At 43.8% G+C, this 25,189-nt stretch overlaps 1 protein-coding gene across 2 annotated transcripts in view; it reads right to left on the reverse strand.

The window, feature by feature from the left end:
* Positions 1-25,189, reverse strand: part of Sh3kbp1 (SH3 domain containing kinase binding protein 1) — a 338,436-nt gene that overhangs the window by 275,756 nt on the left and 37,491 nt on the right. For both annotated transcript variants that reach the window (XM_059250548.1, XM_059250547.1), the window contains exon 2: positions 11,347-11,504. In XM_059250548.1, coding sequence (XP_059106531.1) covers positions 11,347-11,504 — 158 coding nt within the window. The remainder of the gene's footprint in view (positions 1-11,346; positions 11,505-25,189) is intronic.

Raw genomic sequence — 25,189 nt, forward strand, 5'->3', positions numbered from 1 at the left:
GGGAAAAAAGTAGACTGAACATGACCAGCAGATGCTAGGCAGTGGTGGCACACGTCTTTGACCCCAGCACTCAGGAGCCAGGCAGAGCTCTATGAGTTTGAGGCCAGCCTGGTCTACAGAGCAAGATCCAGGACAGGCTCCAAAACTACACAGAGAAACCCTGTCTCCAAAAACCAAAACCAAAAACAAAAACAAAAAAAAAAACCATGACCAGCAGAATGGAGCAGGCCATGAGAGGGGACCAAGAGAGGAAGAGAAGACAAAAGAGAGAGAGGAAAGAGAGGGGGCCAAGAGGGCCAAGCAAAGCAAGAGAGATGAGGAGCTGGGGGAAGGGAAGCCCATGAGCTGGAGAGGTTTAGGGGAAGGGAAGGGGTAAGAAGAGCTCAGAGGAGCTAAGATGCCACCATGCACTCAATAACAGGTAGTCTCCACCCTGAGAAATCCTGGAGGCAGCACGTGCTTTGGTATGCTAATAGGCACCAGTTAGCCATTTGTCCCAGGCTCTTTTGGACTTGACAAAGTTTCAGTTTTCGCTAAGAAATAGCTGAATAATGATAAAGACTTGATTCCCCAAGAAGAACTACCAATCCCATATGTGTGTATATACAAAAAAGCTCTAGAAACGGTAGGAGGGGAGAGGGATAAGAGAGGATAGTGGAAAATATAATCAAAACTATGAGCAAAGCACATTTTATGTATATAATTTTTATATATGATGAATTTTGAAATTAAAAATGGAGCTTCACAATGTAATGGATTCCTGATTTATGGTGGTTCACCTTATAATTTTGAAAATGACAGGAAGCCAGGTGGTGGCGGTGGTGGTGGTGGTGGTGGTGGTGGTGGTGGTGGTGCACGCCTTTAATCTCAGCACTCAGGAGTCAGAGGCAAGTGGATCCCTGTGAGTTCAAGGCCAGCCTGGTCTACAGAGCGAGTTCCAGGATAGCCAGGGCTACACAGAAAAACTGTCTTGAAAAATCAAATAACAAAAAAAATGAAAAGAAAAGAAAAAGAAAAAGAAAACAATACGAATTAAGCTGAAAGTGTATTTCCGATCTTGGAGTTTGATCTTTTGCTGAGTGACATGCGACAGAATACTCCGTCACAAGGGTGAGCAGTGGCAGTGAGCCACAGCTCCCAGTCAGACACATGATCAGGAGGGTAAACAATTGATAGTCTTCAGTACACTTGGTTACTGATGTTTTATAAGTCAAGTAGATTAAATGTATTTTTGACTTATGATAATTTCACTTTATGAGGTATTTATTAGGAAATGAGTCAGTGAGCAAATTCAGATAGGATGAGCTGGGCAGTAGTGGCACACGCCTTTAATCCCAGCACTCGGGAGGCAGAGGCAGGCGGATCTCTGTGAGTTCGAGACCAGCCTGCTCTACAGAGTGAGTTCCAGGAAAGGCGCAAAACTACACAGAGAAACCCTGTCTCGGGGGAAAAAAAAGGAAAAAGAAAACAGAAAAAGAAAAAGATAGGATGAAATGAAACACAGACAAGTTAACAATTACAGATGGAAACTTTAGTATCACTTTTCTCTGTACTTGACAGAAGTACTGTGTGGGAAAGTAGTGTAGATTCAGAACTAAACACCATGACCAACCCAAAGGTTCCAGCTTGTTTTTTATAGACTACTCCACCCTTATACAGCATAGCATACATTCCTTTAAAGTATTTATAGACCTTACCTTGTATAATAGTAATAATAATGATGATGATGATGATGATGATGATGACGATAAATGAGCTAACCTCAACCTATTTAAAGGACTTGAAATCATACAGAGTATATATCTGGTCATAATACAATCAACTTGAAAGTCAACAACCAAAAGACACCAGAAAAGTTGCAAAACACTTAGAAATCAAATAACACATTTCTAGATAATTTGTGTTCAGCAATGTGAAGGCTGCTTCTCTTACCTGTCACCTCCCTGACTTGTGATGTAGAACAACTTAGACTGGCACTTGCTTTACACTAATCAGCTCACACACACTAGCCACTAAGGCCAATATTAAGGCACTCTGAGATACTGGGAAAGATCTTGGTGTTTTGTCAGCTGGGTGCTGTCCGCCATCAGAAGCTGCAGTGGAGTTAGGGGTAGTGGAGGTCTCCTCGGAGGCCTTTAGTCTTTAGAAATGGAAGGGCAGACTCGTAGGGTAGTATAGATAGAGCTGTGATGCCCACCAGTCCCAGACAACCTAATAGCCAAGGAGTTCCTGATCAAAGACAGTCTTGTAGAAAAGGAGAGATATTGGTACAAAATAAATTCTAGAGACCCAATGTCTAGCATGGTGACGCTAATAACAATGTATTGTATAGTACTTGAAACCTGAGGGTTGCCATGGGTTTCCCCATGGCACTCAGTGACAAGAGTCAGAGAACCTCCCCTCAGATCAATTGCTATCCATTTTTAAACAGCATCCATTTGCTATCTGGGAGTTCTGGAGGTCAGAAATGCTAGTAGGCTCCACTCCGGGTCACACACAGCCATTTTAAACTGCCAACCAGGCTGAACTTTTATTTGGAGGCTTGAGGAATGCATTGCCAAACTCACGTGGGATTTTTGTAGGATCTAGTTTCTGTGACTGTACATCTGAAGGCTTCATTTCCTCTGTGACTAAAGTCTGCTCCTGCTCTACAGGTTGCTGCTGCGCTCCTCACGTGACCCCCCTTCTTCAGATATAGATATAAATGTGCCTTCCTCTCCATCGTGTAGACACAGAAAGTGCTCAGCTCTTCAACTAGCTGCTAAAGTAGGGCCAACTGATGACCTTGACCTCCCATTTCAGGTCGGCTGTGCCATTCAGTACAACACGACTGACCGCAAGTGATCACATGTCACAGTCACAGGTTGTCAGGATTTGGGGGAGAATCTTGGAGGGGGTCATTTCCAGACATCTGCTTACCTTACTACTCCTGAGTAAGGAATAGAAGAAAATTAAGGATTTGATACAGAGATTCTACCACTTGATTGGATTCATTCTAGTGGACTTAAAGATAGAATTTATTTACATATTGCTGTGATCTTTATGTAGTGTTGACTTTTTTTAAACAATATCCAGCATGATTATGCCAACCACTCATAAAGTTACTTTATAATATACAATATATATTTTATGTATATATATATATATATAGAGAGAGAGAGAGAGAGAGAGGATACTTTAGAAACAACATTATAATATTTTCAAATCAACTACCAATTCATGTTCTTGATAAGAGATATAGATATAAACGATGATGCTGCCCTACCAGAGCCACAGAATAAAACAAATGACCAAGCTTTACCAAGTAGCAGAACCACCTGAGCTGTTTCATTTTGAGACGTAGCCCAAGCTGGTCTTGAAATTCAACTCACTACACAGTGGAGGATGATCATGAACTCCTGATCCCTCTGGCTCCACCTCCCGGGTGCTGGGATTACCAATGTGAACCACTACATAACCTGGCTTTAAAACAAACCTTTGGAAAAAGTATTCAAAGTCTCTTATCCCAACTCCTCCCTCTACCCCAAAATTCTGACAAGGCAGCATGCCTATAGCACAGCCGAGTAAGAGCCTGCTGGCTGGAGTCCTCGGTTAGAGCCCCACACTCAAGAGCTTTAGTATCCAGTAACGGTCACAGCAACATCCTAGACGGTTTACATTGTTATCTGCTAGAAAGCTGGGGGTTAAAGCACGTACTCTAGAAGTTCCTTTCTAACCCAGGATTTGATAATTTTGTCATTAAGGAAGTAAGATTCTATTATACACAATCAACTCAGTGAGGGGACTACAATTCACTAAGGTCACAGCTCTCCCGAGTCACAAGATGCACCCCACTTCCTGTACTGTAACAGTTAAAGCCCGAGATTTAAATGATATGGGCACTTCCACATCACACATGTGTGCTTAGTTACTCCAGACCCAACCGACTCGGATGCCATTGTGAGAAAAGTTACACCAACAGTTCCAGTTGTTGGACTTAGGAGTTTTTCTGAAGATTAACTATGTGTTTAATGGTGAAAAGATAATTTGAGTTGAAAGGGCTTGCTGTTGAAGGGTCCTAAGGGTGGAAAACAAGTAACACTCCTACTGAAGGGCATATCCTAAGTGCTGAAAAATGACACGCTAGCGCACTAATTAATAAAAATGAAATGTTTTCCCTAGTTGCCTTACTTTGGAATTTGTAGGAAAAATAGTGCAAGCCCATGAGTAGATAAAAGATGCCTAGTTACTGTTGTTGCTTGTCTTGAGACAGGGTCTCACTATGTAGTTCTGGCTGTCCTGGAACTCACTATGTAGACCAGGCTGGCCTCGAACTCATAGATGCACCAGCCTCTGCTTCTTGAGTGTTGGGATTAAAAGTGTGCACCACTACACAAGGCCAACCAAGGCTGTTGTTTTTGGTTTTTTTTTTAAGGTTTGATATCTGATATGATTCCTTTTGGTAAGACATCTGGAGGAAGCATAATGCAGCAGGTGGTAAAGACATAGAGGAATAACATCAGCCATCTAGACAATGCTATCAGATTGGTGGCTCAGGTTCTCGAGCCAGCTGTCTGGATTCCAGAGTTCTCCCTGTTCCCTACTAGTTCCTGCAGCTGTGGATAAGTCCCTTAACGTTGATACACCTTGTTGCCTTTTCTGGGCATTTTTTTTTTCTCAATCAAAGCAGTACCTATGTCAGAGGATGGTACAATTTCATGAAACCATGAAATAATGCACATGAAGGGTTCAGCCTCTTTCCTGCCTGGCAAAGAGTAAGTGCCCAATACATTATGACTATTGCACTCAGATTATGTATGTGATGCTAGGCAGCCAGTAAGCCTTGAGTAGAATGCAGCCATTATAATTCCACAAAGTAAGCTAGCAAGTGGGGCCTAAAAAGGGTTCATCTAGCATGTTCAAATAGTTGCTTAATGAATAAACTTGGAAACTTCTCAAGTGACATTTTAATCAGAAACACCTCTGTCAATCATCTTTGCAGAATAATGTCTAACATGCTCTCCAAAGCTATGGCACAGGCACTGTACATTTTTCCCTGAGGAAGAAGTTATATTTGTGGCAATATGGCACTCTGTTCAATGTGTCTTCATTATGCTCATATCCTTTGGTGTCTAACCACTAGCTATAGTCCTCTATAGCAGACACCCAATGAATGTCTACTCCAAGACTTCAGCAGACCCTCATATACCCAGGCACTTCGCCGTGAAATGTGAGCCAAAAGAGACATTTGCAGGGCTGCTTGTTGAGCCCAATGGTAGAGCGCTTGCCTGGCCCGAGTGAGACTGGATTCCATCCTCAGTACCGAAGATAAAAGGGAAGAAGAGGCTCTGCCCATAATGAAACACACCTGCAGAATCCCCTGCTACTCTCTGAAAAGCAACAGGGATCTTGAAAATAACCATTGCTATAAATCACAAAATAAATAGCCTTTGGGTTTGAAGTATAAAGAAAAGCAAACATTTTGTAAAGGGAAATCCAAGAATGATGCTCAGTATAAAAGAGCAATGTGGAAATATCTACTTCATGCCACTGTTGAAGTAGATTCCTGCTTCTTTCCTAAATCAAGAACAGCAGAGAAACTCTGAGGTTTCTCTCAAAGTGACACAAATATGTAGAATATTGGCTTTTTGCCTCATTTAGGGACTGCATTGGTCAATCTTTATACAAATACAAAAAAGAAGGTTCTGAATATGCCAAAGACAGATTTCAAACACCCAGCAAGGAGAACTAAGGAGATGGGAAATGGAGCTGAGAACTGTTATACATAGCAGGCACAGACTACAAACTTCAAGTGAACACACTTCAGCTTTCAACAATAGAGCAGGCAGCATGTACTTCCATGGAAGGCACACAGAGCCAGGCCAAGAAAACAGCTCACTTCCTCACAGACAGTACCAGATGCATTGCGAGATCAACAACCATATTCTTTTAACCCTACCACAGCTTCCTGCTTTCTGCTTGTGAATTACAAAATGTCTCAGGCCTCAGGCCTGCTTCGCTTTGCCATATGCTACCTGGGAGTCCATATCAAGAGACTCCAGACATGCTCAAAGCACAATGTTGTGTGCATCTCAGAGTAAGGTTTTTAAAGGATGATATTGGTAATTCAGTCCAAAGAACGAGCCCACATCTGCCTGTAATAGCAGTTGCCCTCTGTTTGATGTGGTAGTTTGAGGTCTCAGAAAGGATATAGATTTCTCTATTAAATAACTATGATGTTTCACCCTGGTTTTTCCCTAATATTGTACACCATACTATGGTCTTTCATGGTCAGTTCAAGAAAACAATACCCACACCTGGAAATTAGGCCAAAACAAAACAAAATAAAACAAAAAAGCCCATGGTCATGATCATAGGCCCTTATAGTATTATGTTAATACATTTTCTTAAGAGAGACCCCAGGAGCCATCTGCCTCTCTGGAAATAAAAACTGGACTAATACTTTATTAGGACATTTTACAGCTCTACAAAAGTCAGAGAATAACTCATAGAAAACACAGGATAGTCCACAGCTTTTTTTTCCTCCTCTGGTAGAGATGATCCTTCCAAAGGTTAGAATTTTATTGCCCTCTAAGACATGACCCAGTTTTCAATCTCACTTTACAATCTTATTTGAAAATTCCACTGACTTTTTAATCAGTTCCTCATATCCTCGGTAAATCAAGTTTTGTTATTCCACTGGTTTCCTCATTAAAGGAGTCCAACAAAGCCTAGATACATGTTCTCTATGTGCATGTTTTTAATAATATAAGGATTAGTCTTTGATAGTTCCTGGCCCCACCAATCAAATCAGCTCCAAGAGACTGAGCTCTGTGTTTCAGGTCGCCTTACCAGTCAGACACACCAAGATTTGGGGTGATTCATTCACTGGGCCTCGGATGTAGCAGACAAGAGGCTCAAAGTACATGAATCACCCCCTCCCTTAAAGATGCCCCAGCTTTCGTTTTGTTTTGTTTTGTTTGAGACAGGGTCCCTGACTGTCCGGGAACTCACTCTGTAGACCAGGCTGGCCTCAAATTCACAGAGATTCGCCTGCCATATTCTATGTCCCAAGTACTTGGATTAAAGGCGTGCACCATCAACTCCCGGTTGTGCTGGCTTTCTTTAAACAGAAAAAAAAAAAAACCCTACTGGTTGAAATCAAAGGTGGCATTTCCACTCCTACAAGTACATTATATACATACAAAGTGAGTACTTGTGTTCACAGAAGACACACAAGAATGTCACAAAAATCCCCAAATGAAACAACCCAAATACCCATCAACATCAACAACAACAAAATGGATCAGTAAGTTATGATATATTCATTTCTATGCAATACCACATGGCAAGGATGAAGTGCTGATACATGCAACATTTTGTGACACAAAAGAAGACATGTAAACTACAAGTGTTCTTACAGCCCTACTTACATGACCAGCTCAAGGACGGCAAGACTAATCCATCACAATAGACTTGACTCCCTAGGAAGGGGGAATGTCCAGGAAAAAGCAAAGAGAACTTGGTGGGGTGGGAGATGGCAGAAACAGTATTGCTATAGACAGTGGCTGCAGAGGTACATTCTTATGTAAACGCAAAAATCATAATGCATGCTAGTGATGTGTGCATTTTAGTCTATGTCAATTTTATCTTTCAAATGAATTAACATTTGTTGAGGAGAGACAAGATAAAGAAAAACATATTCTAAAGCAGTGTACGGGCGATTGATACAGAGACCCACAAGTAATCATCGTGCAGAGGATAAGAGGCTAGCTCCGCCCTCAATGGGACATCTGTTATCACATTCCTTGCTCCCAAGGCTTAGGGATCATTACAGAAGAGGGGCAGAGAGACTGGAAGAGCCAGTGGTATTGGACACCTGCACCAAATCAGTATTTGCCAGACATGACAACACCATTATACACATGAACTCAAAGCAGCCATGACTGAATGTACAAGATGAAGGAAATCTGAATGCCAGCATGGATGGGGGGTGGGCTCATTAACTCCCACTCCTGTTTAAGCTATTAGCCGGTGATGGCTGCTGAGAGAGGAAGAGAAGGTTTTCTTCAGGGATTTGGTCCTGAGGCTCATGTAGGCAGCAGTAAACAGACTCCATGATTTTAAAAAACAGCCTGGCAGTGGTGGTGTACTTCTTCAATCCTAGCACTTGGGTGGTGGAGGCAGAGGCAGGCAGATCTCTGTGAGTTCAAGGCTAGCCTGGTCTACAAAGTGAGTTCTGGAACAGCCAAGGCTACACAGTGAAAGCTTGTCTCAAAAAACCAGAGAGAGAGAACATTTGAAGTTGGGAGGGGAAAGTAGCAGGAGAGGTAGGGAAGGAATTGATGGGAAGGGAATGGGAGGGTGAATTTTATCCAAATATCGTATCTTGTACGCAATTCTCAAACAATAAAAAGAGAGATTATAAAAAGAAAAAGTGGAGAAAGAAGGATGGGGGAAAAGAGAGGAAGGATTTGAAAAGATTCTTCTGACATATTTAATGTAAATGAATAAAACAAACTAAATAAAAGTGGGACAAACTAAAGAGCACAGAGCTGGCAAAGGACAGGCCTGTTCTTAGTAATGGGACGGGTGAGTATACACAGCACCGAGAGGACAGCGGAGATTCTCGTTGGCGAGACTGAACACACAGAGTCCAAGGTGGTCACTGAATGCCATCACTTTAGGACAGACTGCTCTAATAGGGATTTGATAAGTGAACTGAGAAAAGACTTCCTGCAGCTCTCTGATAACATCAACAGAGGCACACAAATAAATGACGGGACTCCGCAAGATTACTTAATTCAATCCAAGACAAATTAATTCTTAAGCTAAATGAAATATTCAAAACTGGCAGATGTATGCCAATATGATTGTTATTGCTTAAAAACACATTTTCTTTTTAAAATTCGCTGTGGGAGCCTTGATTGTTGTTAAACTCCCTTGTATCCACCTACTGAGTTTTCAATAATAAGCCTAAGGGTGAAGACTTGAAAATAGACTCAGCCATCTGAAAGAATCGAAGTTTCTCTAGACTGTGACAGCCACAAGCAGCGACGCCCCCAGACATTTCTACTTTTTCCACCATGGATGGACCAAGGACCTCCCGAGAATGTAACTTCCTCTCACTGAACAAGGGCTCAAGCCTAGGTGAGGGGATAACTGATTAGGCAAAACGAGGGGAGAGGGTCATTCCTTTACATGGTAACAGGGCCAACGGCACACTTACTAGATGGCTACCACTGTGTTCAATGATTATCAGTACTGTGCCGTTTAATCCTAAGAACAGACAACGAGGTAGTTGGGCTTGCAAAGAAAACAGCAGCTCAGATCCACCTGGGGCCAGATTAATAAAGAGATTTTTTTCGAACAGGAAGTATAGAAAAACCTTAACACAGTAGCAAAGGGCTAAAGACAAAGGCCCCAGAAGGCATGGAGGAGAGGACTGAATAGGAGCAGCCACTTGTCTGCTAACGGATACAGGCAGCCCAGGGCCACCTCACAGGTAGGAGCCTAAGGAGTAGCCCCAGATCTCTGTGTTCCCCCTCCCTGCCCTCTTACCCTAGCACATCCTGGAGCCAGAGCCCATCACTTGTAGGGGTCTGCAGCTAAGGATTCCCAAGTCTAAGCCAAGGCAGCAAGGCCAGGCAATGAAGGATGCCCTGGCAAAAAGACCCATATAACTCTTCCCTCACAGGGAAAGCACCTTCTGTTCTCCAGGCCAGCAGCACCGCCAAAAAGAGGAGACTCTGGATAATTGCTGCCCTGCTTCCCATCTGCCTTCCACAACCCCTCATAGCGTACGAAGAGTGAGCCCCAAACCAATTCTACAGGTTTACTCAGTGGCTTCCAATTCAGTTCTATGAATCTGCGGTTTGAAGGGAGAGGGCACTAGGTCAATGAGACACATTCAAAACTTCCAGAACAGAACTTGTCCTCTACACTTGAAGCTCATACTAGAGTCTCTTCTTCCCATGTTCCTCCTCTTTTCCCATGCCCCACTTCCTTCTCACACTCCTCCCTTTCCCAAGGCTCCCTGTACTTCCCAGGGTCCTCTACTCTCTTGGCCATACCCTCTTCCCTGGCTCCCTCCTTCACCTTCACCCCCACCACTGCACCTCCTTTGGGAAACCTCTCCTTTCACATTCAACTTTGGCCTAACTTCAAGATAGTCCTTTTCCAAAGTGGGCAGTTTTGTTTGGAAAGGCCCAAGAATTACCTCTCGTATACATATCAGCAGAATCGATCAGTGCTAGCCCAGAAGTTGTGCTTTTCTCCCCTAAGAATGGGAGGAAGCCCTTTGACTCCAGCATGATCTCAACATTCCTACTACAGAAAGCAAAGCAGTGTTGTTTATCAGCATATTTGCAGCCGAACTCTGTCCCATTTCCCCAGCATTCTCAACACCAAAAGACAACGAAAAAAGAGACGTTGGCAGGATCGTTTGGAGGCAAGACCCTGAAGAAAAACTGACTTAGAGTCCTATTCCTTTTAGATTCCCACAGGGTAGAGGTAGAGGCCCGAGCACTGGAATTGTGCAGCTATTCAAATGGTTTTCACCAATACCCCCTGTCATAAAGCCTTCCCACCCAGCCCTTGAAGTTCCTTTGAGGGGAACCCACAATTCTCTGGGTCCAAGGTTTCTCAAAGAGCCTGTTCTATACGGCCAAGTTCTGAATACAGTCTGGTACCACTGAGAATTCAGCTACAGGCCTGGGATTCTACATGAAGCTCTTCCTATGGAGGGCAATCATCTCTTCTCCAGCATGGGACAAGAAGCTTATGGTACTGGGTCTTTTAGATCTGGTTAGTATTTCTCATGAGAGACAGCCTCCAGGCAACCTCTTCCAAACCCCCAAATCCACACTGCTGTTTACAATGGTTGAGGCATATCATTTATGAACAGGAAAGAAAAACGTTATCTAGTTAAGCCCTAAATGAGTCTGACAAAGGGCACAGGTTTTAAAATGTTTTATTCAATGCTCCACAGACATGAAGCGGGAAGGAAAACCAGGCTGCTCCTATCACAAAGGTGTATCTATGGATGAAAAAGGGAGTCATCCTTTCAAACTCTTAAAGCAAATAAACAAATATATAGACCAAACAATTTCACAGGCTTTTCTATTTTCTCAGTGTTTTCAAACAAAGTGATAAACCATTGTGGGAAAGTAAACTCTGGGTTTTTTAATGTCATGACATCCTACATCCATGGAGCAAAATTACACATGCTCTCCTTGCCATCACCCAGGAGATCCAGCTGCCAGTGACACCCCTAAGAACCCCGTGCACTTTATCGTCACCCCCCACGGCCTTTTGGTCTGCAAAGCCCACACAGGAAACAGGAAAAAGGTTTGGCTTTGTACTCACTCTTACAAAGTTGTCAGGGAACAAACCTCTCCTGCCGTTGATCTGCCCCTCCCACCAGCCTCCAGCCTCCTTCCTGATGTTGGTGATGACTTCACCCACGCTGATCGTCAGCTCATCATCGTGCTGGGCCTGGTAATCAAACTCCACTATGGCCTCCACTGGAAGGGAAAGAAACCAAAAGAGCAACTTAGGGTCAGCGGTTGTAGAAGGCTGAGCTCTAGGATCCCTGCAAGACCAATAAAATCGGATTAAAGGGACTTCCCCCTAGAAATAGTTAAAATAACAGACAACATGATTTTGGTTAACCTGAAGTCTATACAGCGCAGAAACCACGAAGTGCTGGTCGTGGTCAGACACAGGCAGGGTGGCCTACAATTCGGTGTGAGGGCCAGCAGGGGCTTCAGAAGGGAAACCACACAGTGACAGTGGCCTAACAACACAGGTGGTATGTGGCATCATTTCTCCAAGTGCAGAGACCAAAGACCACAAACAAGAGATAGCGAGTGCTTGGGCTTCTCTTCACCTGGCCACTGCTAACTAACCGTGTAGTGTTAATGTCCTTGGACCTGAGCTGCGCAAAATATGGACTATAATTCCCATGCTGCAGAAATGGCAGCTATCACTCATGAAAACACATGTAAATAAAGATATGTGGACCAGAGGGCTCCGTTGGTGGAACTGATAGATCTCAGATTGCCCACATTGGAAGCACTGTTGCCCAACAAATGAACTCACAGGCAATTGTATCATGTTACACTATCTTTTCAGTGGCAGAGAGACTATCCACCCAACTTGGTACAGGCAGAGGCAACATATGAGGAAGCTCTTTTGTTGACAAAGTACCAATGCAGTGTGGCACGAGCTAACCAGAGATTGGTTAACTTACACATAGAGCAGTTACAAGATTTCTGTAGACTCTGGGCTCTTCTTTGTGTACCTCAATATAAACCAGCATCAAAACTTGCCCCCTTTTCCATTTGCGACTTCATATAAATGAATGATAACAAAGAGGTGAAAATGAGTTGGGGGTGGTGGCGGCAGCAGCAGCAGCGGCAGCGGTGGCAGCACACGCCTTTAATCCCAGTACTCGGGAGGCAGAGGCAGGCGGATCTCTGTGAGTTCGAGGCCAGCCTGGTCTACAGAGTGAGTTCCAGGACAGGCTCCAAAACTACATGGAGAAACCCTGTCTTGAAAAACAACAACAAAAAAAAGTAAAAATTACATGAAATTCCAAATGGAACATAAGCAATTAAGAGTTACGATAAAATAAGGGAAAGTTAAGCGAGTTGAATGCGCACTGCAAACATGAATGTGAAGGCCCAAACTGCATCTTTTTCTTTGGGGTTCGCTTGTAATGTTTTATTACTGTGTAGTAGTCATACAGATCAATGGGGCACAATGTGATATCACTACTCATGCGCAGAGCCTGCACTTATCAAGTCAGGGTAGTCAGCACCTCCTTTCCCTTCTCATTTCTGTTTGGAGACTTTAACTTCCTAGTGTGGGGAATCTAAGAAAGCAAGAGAGAAAATCTTAATAACCTTGGTTTTGGAAAATATTTCTTTTTTTTTTCTTTTTTCTTTTTCTGGTTTTTCAAGACAGGGTTTCTCTGTGTAGCTTTGGAGCCTGTCCTGGAACTCACTCTATAGCCCAGGCTGGCCTCGAACTCACAGAGATCGGCCTGGCTCTGCCTCCTGAGTGCTGGGATTAAAGGCGTGCGCCACCACCGCCCGGCTGGAAAAGATTTCTTAAACAGAACACTAAAAGGTACAAATGATTCAAAACAAATTCAATACACTAAGGTCCCTTTTCCAGGGAGAAAGGCCAGTAGGTGAGCAGGTCTCCATCACATGGGCTTACACTTCTATTAGAGGTTAAGTTCCCACTGCACTTCTGGTTCAAAACAGCCTGGCCTCCAGCCTGAGCACTCGTGAGAGCAGCTACAGCAGCCAGTAAGGTAATGCAGCAACTCAAAGCAGAACTTCCTTTTCCTAGACTATTGTTTTATTCCACCATCAGCGGTTGCACTCTCATGGCCTAAGGCTGCTCATGATGAAGTTGAGTTGCAGCCTACTGTCCTCACTTATCCATGGGAAAGAGGATCATAAGAGCACACACCAGGAAGCCCTTCCTGCTTTCTCGTGATTTCTGACAAGCACGCAGGCAGGAATGCTCCAATTTCTCTGTACCATGTTCTGGTCCCTAATAGTTCAAATGAGCCATCATCTCGGTGGACAAAGTGCTTCCATGCAAGCCCAAAGATCTGAGTTTGAGTCCCCAGAACCCACATAAAGCCAAACAAGGTAGTATGCAGGAGGCAGAGAAAACATTCCCCTGGAAGCTCATGAGCCAGTAAGCCTGGCATACAGAGCAGCAAAACTGTCCCAAAACAAAGTGGAAACTGAGGACAGACACCCAAGGGTGTACTATGACCTCCACCCATGCACTATGGCACTTACACATCTGAACTCACAAAAATAAATGTATGCATACATGCACATCACACACACATACATACACACACATACACACACATACATACATATATACACATACACACATACACACACATACACACACATACACATACATATACACACACATACGCGCACACACACACACACACACACACACACACACACACACACGGGGTGTGGGTTAAAAATGAGCTATTATAACAATCAATTTAAAAACAGCTAGGTCCAATGACACAAATCCATCACACCAGCTACTCTGGAGGATGAGGCAGGAGGATTGTAAAATCCAGTGCCTGCTGTGGATGATTGATTGATAAATAAAACACTGATTGGCCAGTAGCCAAGCAGGAAGTATAGGCGGGACTAGCAGAGAAGAGAATTGAGAGAACAGGGAGGCAGGGAGGAAGAGACGCCAGCCTGCCGTCCAGGGAGCATCATGTAAAGGCAGCAGGTAAAGCCATGGAACACGTGGTGACATATAGATTAACAGAAATGGGCTGAGTATAAGAGTAAGAGCTAGACGATGGTAGGCCTGAGCTAATGGCCGAGCAGTTTAAATAATATAAGCGTCTGTATGTTTATTTTATAAGTGGGCTACAGGACTGCTGGGGCTTGGCAGGATCCAGAGAGAAAAATTCTAGCTACAAATGCCTGTTTGGATATAAAGCAAGTTCAAGGCCAGTATGCTCAACTTAGTGAGACCTTGTCTCACAAACAAAAAATCAAAAGCAGCTTTCAGCTAGGCATAGTCACACATTGCTATAGTACTAGCTACTCAGGGGGCTAAGGAAAGAGGCCCAACAGTTCATCTAGCCTGGGCAACATTTGGAGACCTTTATATCAATTTATTTTAAAAAGTTTACTTTAAATAGAGATTGATCTATTGAAACTGAGATTATAGTAACTTTTGTTCACATACCAGACCCTAAATTATCTCATTTCCCAATTAAATCGTTTGATGCTCATCTTCCCAAGGAACCTGAAGCTGAGCAAGGAAGGTAAGCCCATTTTCAGAGACAATGTTTCTCAGTATGAGACACACCCACCTCGGGGATCTGCTGAGGTGATGCTTGGATCACATACCTGTTCATATCAATTCTAAAAAGAAAGTGCCAACTTCCCTTCTATTCCACTTACAGAATGGCCCTGGATCTTCATCTGCTCTCTGTCAGACAGTCAGAGGCCTCTTAAGGGGCCTAACAGCCAGGAGAAGAAAGGAGTGCTGGGCAAGGAACACAAGCCAGCAAGCTCTGCTAGAGCATACATTAGCTCCAGTAGCAGGGAGCGCACCCACAGCTCCGTGATGCCTACGCCTCTTCACGATTCTCACCTCCTTTAACTAAAATCACCCTCACTAAATGGATAAGTAGGTTGAACAATCTGCATGGTGTAGAAGCGGTAGGCTATTCAACTCAAGGCCATGTAAACAAGAAAATGTGGAGCTGCCACTTCAGCTCCTGGCCAGAGCTCTTGGACAGCCCTGTTTAGAGATGATCAGCAGTTTAGGCCAATCACGTCTTACAGGGAAATGACCAAACAACTCTCCATGAGTATCAAGGAAATTGGAATGTGGGCTTACATCCACCCTTGATGAGAGAGCTATAAATGTTGGGCTATCCTGGGATTAACTAAGTACTTGACCCTTGAAGAAAATAGCTGTTTCCCCCCAACTGTCTATGGCCATACAAAACTCATGTGTTTGTTTTCCCGAAGTTCACTGTCCTTAACAGGAGATTAGAGCTCCCCATACAGTAATATACAGTCACCTGTCATGTAAGTTTGGTCAATGAACCACATATATGATGACTGAGATACGGTAAGATTGTATCATCCATGATCTCACAGTCATCTGTGTGTGCATACACTCTGATGTTCTCACAACAAAGACATCACATTAAAATGTATCCACGCCAAAAGTTTTAGATACTCAAACATTACTCTTTTTTGGAATAGAAACCAGGGAGCTGGAGAGATGGCTCAGTGGTTAAGAGTGCTCACTGCTCTTCCAGAGGACCCAGGTTCAATTCCTTGCACTCACATGATGGCTCACGGCCATCTCTAACTCTAGTTTCACATTCTTCTGACACTACGCACACATGGTACACATACCTGAATGTATGCAAACACATATATACATAAAATAAAAGTTTTTAAGTGAAAGAAAGAAAAAAGAAAAACGGTCTGGGAATACAGCTTGCCTAGCACTCTTAAGGTCCTAAGTTCAATTCTCAGCACCATGAAAAAACAAACAAAACCATGGGCCATGAACTCAGGGTCCCCAAAACAGATCTCATCAAACAAGGAAAGGACAACTCTCAATTTTTCTGATGGGAAACATTAAAATGTTGGGGACAAATTGAGAGAACCCAAATACAGGTGTGCATTCAGGAGGGGGGGGGAAGAGGGAGAACAAGGAAATGCTTTAAAGAGGTAAAGGGAGCTGTGTCCTGGTTAACTTCGATCCCGTGAACTTTCAGGAACTCCGGACCTGACCAATGTGTGGATCACAGCCTTGCTTCTTCCTTGCTAAACAGCGGGTCACATTTCCTGACTCTCTATCTGAACTTTGACAAGGCCAAGCTAAAAGAGAACAAGTAGAGTCTGCTTCAAGATGGCTACTAAGAAGTCAAGAGCTGCTGCCTGCTGTATGCCAAGCCAGGGAGAAAAGCATCCTGGCTTGTCTTCACTCTCTCTCTCTCCATGTGCTTAAGGACCTGCATTAGGGGATGCCCACTCTGTATGGTAAGGCTGGCCATTCAGGGCTGGGGATGTGGAGAGTATAAGTGTACAACATCCAGGTCTTCTTCACAACACACTACCCCACCGCTTGAAAGAAAATTCTTCCCAGATCAAACAGAATTTAACCTTAGGAAATTATATGTACCCTTCCTGCTTTCTAGCCTCAGATGGCCCCTGACCCCCTCCAAACCTCCTCCATAGCTTCTCTAGCCTCCCTGGCTCTGCCACCGAGTGCATCCTATGCTGTGGTGGTGGTGGCTTGTGAGTCCTGGTGAGATTCCAAATGCTTTCTGGGTGTGAATCCTCCTTAGTGTGTTCTACTAGGGCCCCTGTGAACATCCAGGGCATACAGTAGGTGCTCACTGCAGACTTGATAATCCAACCACTCAGCTTACATTTCATATTGATAGTTTCTACCTCTAAAATGTCAAGTGCCAATCTCATTTCTGCAAACTGAGTCATATTGTTCAGTGCACTAAGGGAGTTTGCTATTTAAAAGAACCTGCGGTTAATTCTTTTGTGACATGAATAATCACTTCCTGCTTTACCTTTCCTGTCGAGAGAATTTTTTTTATATATATATCAGGTTTCTCTTAAGGTAAGAAAGCTGTGCATGACTTTGTTAAGAGCTCCCAAGTCGTAAGCTATGTCTCTCTTCCTCCCTTTCAAAGGTTTAGGATTTTTCTTTGCAATGTAATAGCACCAGTTACAGTGGCTACACGTGCCATAAAAGTCTAACGAGGGGCTGGGGAGATGGTCCAGCAGTGGAGAGCACTGGCGGCTCCTCTGGAGAATCCCAGTTTGACTCCCAGCATCCACATGGTGGCTCACAACCGCTGTAGCTCTAGTCCCAGCAAGAAACTCTGCCCTCTTCTGGCCTCCATGGGCACTTCCTGCACAGGGTACATTGGCAGGCAAAACTCCCTATATTTCTAAAATAAACCCTTCTCCAAAGGTCTCACAAGCTCTTTATTGGTTTGTTTGGGCAGTGCCCCGTGGCATACGTGACAGGCAGAAGACAACTGAAAGAGTTAGTTCTCTCCCTCCACTACGTGAAGCTCAGGGATCACAGATGGGCAGGCTTGGCAGCAAGTACCTTTACCCAGGAGCCATCTTCCTGGTCCCTACACCAGACGCCTAGGAATGGCTTCTGTTGAAAAGTAATGGTTCCTCACTTGGGCCCACAAGGTAAACTAACAGCAGGATGAAAGTCTAGCATCTGCCTTCATTTCGTCTCCTTCACTCTGGATCACCTGTTGACTGCTCCACACAGACTTGCCAATCACTCAGGAGTGTCATCCAGGCAGCCACAACACCTAGCCCATCTCCTCTCCTCTCCACGCTCAAGGCATGAAGATAAAGGAGCCGAGATAGCCGACTGTCCACCTTTTACAATGGCCTGCCCCCCATACCAGAAAAGACATCTAAAGGTTTGAGTCCCTGTCATCCATCTGTTGTCACCTTGGACTGCAGCAATAGCAAAGCCTCCCTGGACAGGCCACACCCCCTCCCCAGGTGAGGACAACTGTGTGTGGTAGCAAGGCTCTAGCACGGAACAGGAGTTATCGCCTGCTGAAACCCAGCCTTCTCGGCCAAGCTGTGGAGACTGGTTCTTTGGGCCACCCCCAGAACCAGAACGGAGACACTGATCACTCAGACCTTGTGCTGACCAGGACTCTTAATTAATGCAGACCTCTTGCCCCTGACACAAGTCTTCTAGTTAAACCTAAAGGTCATGTCAGTACCCTAAAGATAAACTAGGGATCACTGGATCCCTTTATTTGTTTGTCTTCTCAATGGGCCTCCTTTGTCTCTGCTCGGCATCTTTCCTCGTCTCTTGGATTGGAGTCCTAGGCTGCTGGGGCTCCCAGAGCTGGGCCAGTGCTGGAAAAGTCCAGTAACAAAAACTGCGAATAAGCTCAACACTGTTTACCTTGACTACACAGTGACATGATACTTTGGACTTACTGGAGCAAATAAATATTGCAATTAATTTTAGCTAGCACATTTGAAATTATATGTGTGGCTTGCATTATATTTCTATTGAATAGCAATGGTCTAGAATAATGCTTAGCCATAAAGCAATAAAGACTCAGACTACACAAACAAAGCCAAAATACTCGCCAGAGCCCACGTCTGTGCCTCCCAACACATATCCTTGCCTACAAGAAGCTACAGGTATCTTTAGCAAAGGAAGGTAAAACATTACCTACAATCTTTTTTAAATGGTACCCTTTGGGAAACTATCTCTGCATGAGCACAAAATTAAAGCACTGGGCAAAGTAAAATATCTCAGAGGTGTAATTAGGACAAAAGTAAACAAAATCCCATATTTAAAGACACCATAAATTACAAAACTTAAGAATGTCTCCCCATCAGAAAAAAACACCACCCTCCATTTGCCTGCTGTGCCAAAAGCCAGCCTCCACAAGTTTGCTCTAACTACTGTCTGCAGAAAAAAAAAAAAAAAACTACAGTTAACAAAAAAAGATAGAGCCCCGGGAGATAAGAGATCTGCTTAGAAATGCTAACACTTCAACCTTCCCTATCTCCGCCTTCAGACTTGCTGAATGCTCCCCCACCCCCACCGGCCCTGAAAACACGAAATGAGTGGTTTTTGAACTGTTGGGTTGGCTAAGGCAGCTGTCAAGCAGCTTCGTGGTGAAGCTGACACAGTGGCGATGATAGAGCCCCCCCCCCCCCCCCCCCCGCTGTGGGACTCAACCCTCCTGCTGTACCCTTACTTCCTCTATCTCTGCTCCACCCGTGAGGCATTTCACGGTGCCTTACCCCAAGCAGCCTGGATTCTGGCTCCCCCACCTACCATCCCATGTGACTCAATAAATATGGGAATCAACAGAGCAGGATGGAAGTTTCCAACTGACTTCCTTTGCTCCATATACATGTTGTCGCAAAGGTCTTGGTAGGTGTGGCTTTACGCTTTAATCATTTCCGAAGTAGAAATGTCACATACTTGTGGCTTTACACTTCTTTCATTGTGTTCATTCTGATGAATGCATTTTAAATTGTAATGTTTTGTTTCCATCCTATTTGATGATAGTATAGAAAATCAAGAAGTAATTTTCACCAGAAAGGATTTCATGAAAAAAGAAAAGCGCAATTGCTGATTACTGGTGATAGAAATAACATCAGATATCATCTTGTCAAGTAAATTTCTTAATTGTACAGGTGAAGAACTGAGGTCTAGAACATTCCATGACCGAGGTTTAGCATGTTTGCTCTCCCAAATGACAGTTCTCAGGAGAGAAGGTTAGATGTAACATCAGTAGTAATTGAGATCAGCAAGACACAGACTTGGGCACCACTGGAAGGGCTTCTTCCTTGCCCTCCCCCATGGAGCAGAGTTTCCACAATACCCAGAAATTATAGCAATCAGGAGCATATAAAAACCTAGGTGCAAATCTAAAGAGACTGAAAATAGATGAGTGATTGCCTGGGACCAGGGATGTGAACTGATTACAAATGGCTAAGAGGGATCTTCTGGGATAATGGAAACATTTTAATCTTAAACTGTGGCAAACAGTGCACAATGCTATAAAGTTACCAAAAATGCACAGTATACATTTACATATATGAAATGCTATATCTAAATTTATCCTTTAGCGATAAAAGTGGAAGCACTATGTGACCCACATTTAGGAACTTATAACTGTACGTATTTGCTCAAGTAGTCGACTATGGTTGCCCCCAGGGAGCCCCCACTTTCCCCATCCAGGGAAGAAAGCCATTTGGAGGAGAGTCTCCTCCCCCATGAGATACAATCTGATGAGAATGCAGCTGACATGTCCAATGCTCTGCCAGCACATGGGCACAGAAGCTAACTGACTGCCAGGAAGGTGACTGCAGCTGGGAACGGCTAGAGCACACACCCTGTGGAGCTCTGAGAAGCAGCCTGCTTGCTACTTTTCCCACACATGATTCTACAGCTTCTTCTTCCACCACATAAACCACCCCAAAGCCTTTCCATGAATCATTTGCCCTCTTTAGTTAGCAGACAGTTGGTTTCTGTTACTTGCAACTAGAGAGCCCTAACGGATTCATGAACCAACTTAGAAAAAAAAATGATCGTCTTCCCTAAAGAAGGCCAAGTTCTCACTATCTAGTGCTTCCTCATCAGTGTCTGGGCTAGGGGCTTGGGGATCTAGATTTCCCAGCTCAAGGGCACAGGGACAATGAGGCTCTGCATACACAACAAAGCTGATCTCCATTTGCTTTCAGCAGCTTCATGAATGTACCAGTAAGGGGCACCACACCAACAACAGCATGATTACCAAGGCCTGGCTCTGGGAGGAAACTAACAGCAGCTTTCTCGGAGGAAGACAACTGACCCCAGTGACAGAGCCACTGGGTATGAGCTCTCTCTGAGCAAGAGGGAACAAAAGCAGAGGTCGAGATGGCTTCCTGCAGGGTGCAGCAAGGTCTGTCATGGGCCCCGGAACAGCTCAAAGGACTAATTGGGCATCAGCAGGGAATGGGTGGGGGAGAACAAATCATCAACACAGAACAAAGAAAAAAGGCCCACCACTGTCTGACTTAAAACATTCTTGTTACTGCTTTGAAGGATAGTGCAAGGAACCCTGGCCTCCCAGGCCAGCATCTTTTACAGATAATATGAGCTAGGAGAAAAAGCCTGATAGGCCTAAAAGTGAATCCCAGCTTATATATATATTTGTATGGCATGAGACAAAACACCTTGCCCGCATCCACATTTTTGTGTTTAATATTGGAAGAGGGTCTGGTCCAAGGATAATGGATAGCCCCTGAACACTCCTGTATACAAAAGCTGCTCCATCAGCTGACAGCCACTAGTGTCACAGGCCATTACCATTCTTTGCTGTGAGGGATTCCCTGTGTATCCCCCTCCCTCACCGTGTACCCACTGGGACCCCTTATAGATCTGAGTAGAATCTCATCCTCACCTGTTATCTAGCCCATAATAGGTACTCAGTCAATGCTGGTGACTAAGTGTGTCTGCTCAACACCAGGAGTGCCCTGAGGGAGCATTTATTCCAAACTACACCTTTTCATTCAGCACAAAGAGCTACAGTTACAAATGTGAGTTTTGATTTGATTTGAAGGGTAAAAAAGCCCAAGATTAACACGATCAGGTAACCACAAAAAAACAAAAACCGTAAGTATGACTGACTGGCCGGGGTGTGTCAAGTGCTCCTGTGATCAGCTTCAATTCCATTCCCACCTCTGGCAATAGCAGAGGAGCGTTCAATCAAAGATCAGAGCACTGCAAGGAAAGGTGTGGACAGGAAAAGAGCTCCTAATGCCTCCAGGCCTCTGGTATTTCACAGTCTGTACCTGAAGCCACAGTCTCCCCAGGGCCTGGTCCTAGGACACACACCCCGGGGGCACAGGAACAATGCATTATTAAACACTTCAGCACTGAAACTACTAACTCTTGTAAACTGAGCACGCACGCACGCACGCTGCCCTTCTCAAAGATGTATTAGATAAACTGGGTAAGAGCAAGTTGGCCAGAAAAAAAAAAAAGATTTTTAAGCGAAAAAGCACAGAAAGTGGGTGTAGAGTAATTTGCAGATTAAAACAATAGACCATTTGGTTTTTTGTTTGTTTGTTTTTTGGGTTTTTGAGACAGGGTTTCTCTGTGCAGCTCTGGGCTGTCCTAGAACTAGCCCTGTAGACCAGGCTGGCCTCAACTCACAGAGATCCCCCTGCCTCTGCCTCCTGAGTGCTGGGATTAAAGGCATGCGACACCACCACCTGGCTAAGAGCATTTGTTATAGGTAAGTCAAGAGAGGAGGGTTCTCTGCAGAAGCCATGGAAGGAGAAGTAAACAGCCTCTTAGCAAACTAATAAAGTACGAAAGTCAGTTTAGTCAAAACAGTTTAGACATTTAAAGAAGACACCATCTTTTTTATTCAAGTATAAGAAAGAATGTACACAAACATTGCTTTATCTGTGTATTTAATGTTTTAAGTAATAAAATAGCTTTAAGATACATAGATGTTCGTGATTTTATACCAAATGATTTTATACCAATGTGATTCCCACATTCCAAAGAGAGCCAGACAGTGCCTGATTAGAACATTCTCTCCTGACTTTGATGATGAGAAGTGCCCAAGGGTTGGGACCAAGTAGAATATGTAAACTTTAAAAGAGAAGAGCAGACAAGTATCTGCTTATCACGACTTCATTACAGGTTCTGTAACATAAAATGAGAAAACAGTGCTTCCTCTTCCTCAAGTCTCTTGTTTCATGAGTGAATTGTCTTCAACAGACAGTGCAAGGATGGTTGAAATAGATTCGATTGTGGTTGATACATCTAAAAGGCTTGCTTAAACTATTTTATTCCAAATACATTCACAGAGCCTGGTAGTAGAGGAGACTGTGTAAGAGGACTATAACAATGTGACCCTTGCTTTTCTGGAGGACAATATGAAGAGGATGGGGAAAGGGCTTTACACGTGGGCAGGGGTACACTTCAGGGGAGCTAAGCTGAATCGGCTGCAAGAGGCCAAGTCCAGGTCAAAAGGAGGGAAGTTAGGAGCCTTTCAACAGGAAAATGTGCCAGGAGGGGCACTCAGAGCTGGAGCAGGGGCTGAGTCCCTGCAGAGCCTGTGTTAACAAAAGATGCAGCGTCTGATCAGGGAGAAAGGAGAGAGTGAGATGACAGGAGGGCACACCGAGCCTTCCTTGCCTTCCTCAAGCACATTTCCAGTCCCCTCTCAAGTTTCCTTTCTACCCCACCCTCACCTAGGTTACGGGAGGTCTACTACAGTTGTGGAATTTTACCACTGGGAGTCCCTAGACGGCAGACAACATGTGAAATGGAAGCTCACAGCAGTAGGTAGAGTACCTACCTTGCAAGCATGAGAACCAGAGTTAGATTCCCAATACCCGCATCAAAAAAGCCAACATGGTCCTATGTGCTTAAAACCTAAGCACTGAAGAGGTGAACTCCCGGGACTTGTTGGCCAGCCAGCTAGCCTACTTGACAAATTCCAGGTCAGTGAGACTCTGTCTCCAAAAAAGAAAGAAAGAAAGAAGAAATGAAGGAAGGAAGGAAGTCCGTTGACAGGGCCTGAGGATTAACACCCAAGGATGTACTCTGGTGCGTACACACACACACATACACACACACACACACAGGCACTCAAGAAATGCTTGCTGCTAAGTGGAGAAAAACACAAGGACGAATTTGATGAAAAGTTGAGAATCCAAGAAAATGAAATCCGAGCCAAAGCTAAAAGCAGATGATAACAGTAAAACAGTGGCTCTTCAAAGCAGCCTAAAAATGCAAACTGTCATAAGCATAACTACTTTGAGTTCACCAACATCTAATCAAGAGAGAACATCTAGTATATTTGCAACTCTATACTCGGAAGGTTATTCAGGTTATGCACTGTAGTTCATGATAAGTTTCATTAAAGATACTGCATTGTGAAATAGCCCTTTACACTGTGAGAATATATGTTGCTATGATTGGTTTAATAAACAAGCTGACTGGGCAATAGGTGAACAGGATGAGGTTAGGTGGGACAGCCAAACTGAGAATGCTGGGAAGAAGAAGGGTGGAGTCAGAGGAGTTGCTAGCAGATGCGGAGGGAAGCAAGATGAGCATGCTGTACTGAAATAAGGTACCAAGCCACGTGGCAAAACACAGATAAAAATATGCATTAATTTAAATGTAAGCATTAGCTAGGAACAAGCCTGAGCTATCACTCGAGCATTTATAATTCATATTAAGTCTCTATGTCTGTTGTTTGGGAATTGGAGGCTGCTGTAAGAAATGTCTGCCTACACTGCATAGCAACTGCAGTGACTATGAGTTTACCTTAGTGACTACTCCCAGTTTGAGAGTCATTTGGTCAATGTTTTTACTATTTGAATAATCTGAATTAAAACTTGATAGTCAAGATCTACTTTATGCATGTCTTCTTAATCAATTTCTTTGTAAATGCTTGGTCAATGTATGAGAAAATCACTTAGTAAGTGTTCATATACTCAGAGCATTAAAAAACAGAAGGAAGATTGAGCCCTAACATTTCTCTTTCCTGTAAAGGTTGTAAAATTTAAAGTTAGACAAACGGGGGACTGAAGAGATGCCTTGGTAGTTAAGAGCACCTGTGTCTCATGCAAAAGACTGGAGTTCACTTATCAGCACCCACACGGTGGCTTACAGGCATCCATAACTCCATTTTCAGGGGATCTAAGGCCTCCTTTTGAACTCTGCAGGGACAAACATGATCTATATACATGTATATGCAGGCAAATATCTATACACATAAGATAAATATTTAAAAAGTAAAGTTAGACAAACAGATTAAGATCTAAAGAAACTGTTAAAACCATTTCCAAAATTGAAATACACACTGATAAAAATAAATAGACAAAAGGTCAACAGCACCACCCCAGAGATTTCTAGAAGGATGTTCTAAGAACAGTATGTACATGTTTTTCTGAGACAATTTACATTTCAATTTTTCACTAAGAGGAAGCCAGGCAGTGGGAATGACTGACTTCGACTCAGGAACAATGAAGATGATGAACTCTGACCATGTCACCACACCAAGCAAACAAGGGACCCTCAAAGGGGTGCTGAAGAGAAGAGGCGGTGAATAAAGCGCTTGCTA

Source organism: Peromyscus eremicus, chromosome X (assembly GCF_949786415.1).
Source record: "Peromyscus eremicus chromosome X, PerEre_H2_v1, whole genome shotgun sequence".
Taxonomy (NCBI): domain Eukaryota; kingdom Metazoa; phylum Chordata; class Mammalia; order Rodentia; family Cricetidae; genus Peromyscus; species Peromyscus eremicus.